The sequence below is a fragment of the Salvelinus namaycush genome, chromosome 17, assembly GCF_016432855.1.
Source record: "Salvelinus namaycush isolate Seneca chromosome 17, SaNama_1.0, whole genome shotgun sequence".
NCBI classification, from domain to species: Eukaryota; Metazoa; Chordata; class Actinopteri; order Salmoniformes; family Salmonidae; genus Salvelinus; species Salvelinus namaycush.
The window spans coordinates 21059008-21061317 of record NC_052323.1 but is presented as its reverse complement, the minus strand read 5'-3'; the positions used below and the strand labels follow the sequence as shown (position 1 = coordinate 21061317).

Here is a 2310-nt window from a genome sequence, read left to right as displayed (position 1 = left end):
TTATTTCATAAAGAAAAGTATAAAGTGAAATATGAAAACACCTCAATAATCCCCCCACCTTCCTCTCTTAGCCTGGATGCCTGACTTGGTTTGGTGTTCAACAACAAAACTGACTGATTAAGAAACAAACCCCTAGCCCTTAGCCCCTACCCTTGGTACTTCTGAGTGGTTTGGATGGGTATACAATAGGAAATAAGGGCTAGGGAGTAAGGGGGTTAGAGGCTAGGGGGTAGGGGCTAGGGAGTAAGGGGGTTAGAGGCTAGGGTGTAGGGGCTAGGGTGTAAGGGTGTAAGGGGGTTAGAGGCTAGGGTATAGGGGCTAGGGAGTAGGGGGGTTAGAGGCTAGGGTGTAGGGGCTAGGAAGTAAGGGGGTTAGAGGCTAGGGTATAGGGGATAGGGAGTAGGGGGTTAGAGGCTAGGGTGTAGGGGCTAGGGAGTAAGGGGGTTAGAGGCTAGGGTGTAGGGGCTATGGAGTAGGGGGGTTAGAGGCTAGGGTGTAGGGGCTAGGGAGTAGGGGGGTTAGAGGCTAGGGAGTAAGGGAGTAAAGGCTAGGGTGTAGGGGCTAGGGAGTAAAGGGGTGAAGTCTAGAGGGTAGAGGGTTTCTGGCCCAATACTTATTATTTAAAACAGAACCATCCTGGCAGCCATGTTACAACTCTATTCTCCTAATGAACGATAGACCCCTGTGAAGATGGCATGCTGTGTCTCAAATGGCACCATATTCCCTATATAGTGGACCAGGTCAAATGTATTGCACTATATAGGGAATAAGGTGCCATTTGGAATGCATCCCATGTACCCTCCTCCACTACTGCATCTCCTGGGGCCCTACTGGGGCCCCTGTTATACAACACAAAGTGACTTAAAGTAGAATACTGACAGGCAGACAAAACAAAGTGATTTTGTTGGTGGCATCTCTGTCTCCTCTCCGGTTTTCCTCTCCTCCTCTTCTCCTCTTCTTCACCAAGTCACATTAAGGCGTGGCATCCCCTTTCCTTTCCTGTTCAATAGCTGAAACAGAAGACAGGAAGACACATACTGTACACATGTGGTGGAGATGTTGGGGAGGGAGAATGTGAATTGGGCTCCGGTCGCGTATGGTTGCGTTGCAGAGACGATACAGTGTGCGACCCAAATGGTACCCTATTCCCTAAATAGTGCACTACTTTGACCTGGGCCTATAGGGAGAGAGTGATGCTGCTGATTCAGTGATTTGTAGTAGAGAAGTGTTTGTATACTGCAGAGCTAGAGGAAGGTTGACAGCAGTAGAACTGACAACACCTATAGCTGCTAAGATGACTGCAGGGGAGAGAGAGAGAGATGGGGGGGGGGGGAGGGGGAGAGAGAGAGGGGGGTATGAGAGAGAGAGCGCGAGAGAGAGAGAGAGAAAGGGAGGGGGAGAGAGAGGGGGGTATGAGAGAGAGAGTGAGAGAGAGAGAGGGAGGGGGGAGAGAGAGTTAGGGGAAGAGAACGAGAGAGAGGGGGAGAGGGTGAAGGGGAGAGAGAGCGAGCGAGAGAGAGGGGGGAGAGAAGGAAAGGAAGAGCACTGCAGAGGCAGAATGAACCCTTCCCTTACCACACCCTTAAAACACACACACATACAGTACACACACCACACTGCCATGATCACTCACTCTCTTTGGTTGGCAGGGGGTTCTTCTCTTTCGTCTCAGTCTTCTTCAGTTTGGTCTTGTCGAAACAGGCGATCTCGGTCAGGTCAGGTTTGTCAGACATTGTTGCTGTGAAAGAGAGAGAGGGAGAAGGGAGAGAGAGGGAGCAGGGAGAGAGAAAGGGAGCAGGGAGAGAGATGGAGCAGGGAGAGAGAGGGAGAAGGGAGAGAGATGGGACAGGGAGAGAGATGGAACAGGGAGAGAGATGGATCAGGGAGAGGGATGGATCAGGGAGAGAGAGGGAGAGAGATGGAGCAGGGAGAGAGATGGATCAGGGAGAGGGTTGGAGCAGGGAGAGAGTTGGAGCAGGGAGAGAGATGGAGCAGGGAGAGAGAGGGAGAGAGATGGAGCAGGGAGAGAGATGGATCAGGGAGAGGGATGGAGCAGGGAGAGAGAGGGAGCAGGGAGAGAGATGGAGCAGGGAGAGAGTTGGAGCAGGGAGAGAGATGGAGCAGGGAGAGAGTTGGAGCAGGGAGAGAGATGGAGCAGGGAGAGAGAGAGAGATGGAGCAGGGAGAGAGATGGATCAGGGAGAGGGATGGAGCAGGGAGAAAGAGGGAGAGAGATGGAGCAGGGAGAGAGATGGAGCAGGGAGAGAGTTGGAGCAGGGAGAGAGATGGAGCAGGGAGAGAGAGAGAGAGA

General features: G+C 52.5%; 1 protein-coding gene across 1 annotated transcript; it reads right to left on the bottom strand.

The window, feature by feature from the left end:
- Positions 1-972: 972 nt before the first annotated feature.
- Positions 973-1733, bottom strand: LOC120062049 (thymosin beta-like). Its single transcript, XM_039011857.1, has 2 exons — positions 1634-1733; positions 973-1010 (listed from the first exon to the last, which is right to left on the bottom strand). The coding sequence occupies exons 1-2, from the start codon at positions 1731-1733 to the stop codon at positions 973-975; spliced, it is 138 nt and encodes a 45-aa protein (XP_038867785.1).
- Between the last annotated feature and the right edge of the window lie 577 nt (positions 1734-2310).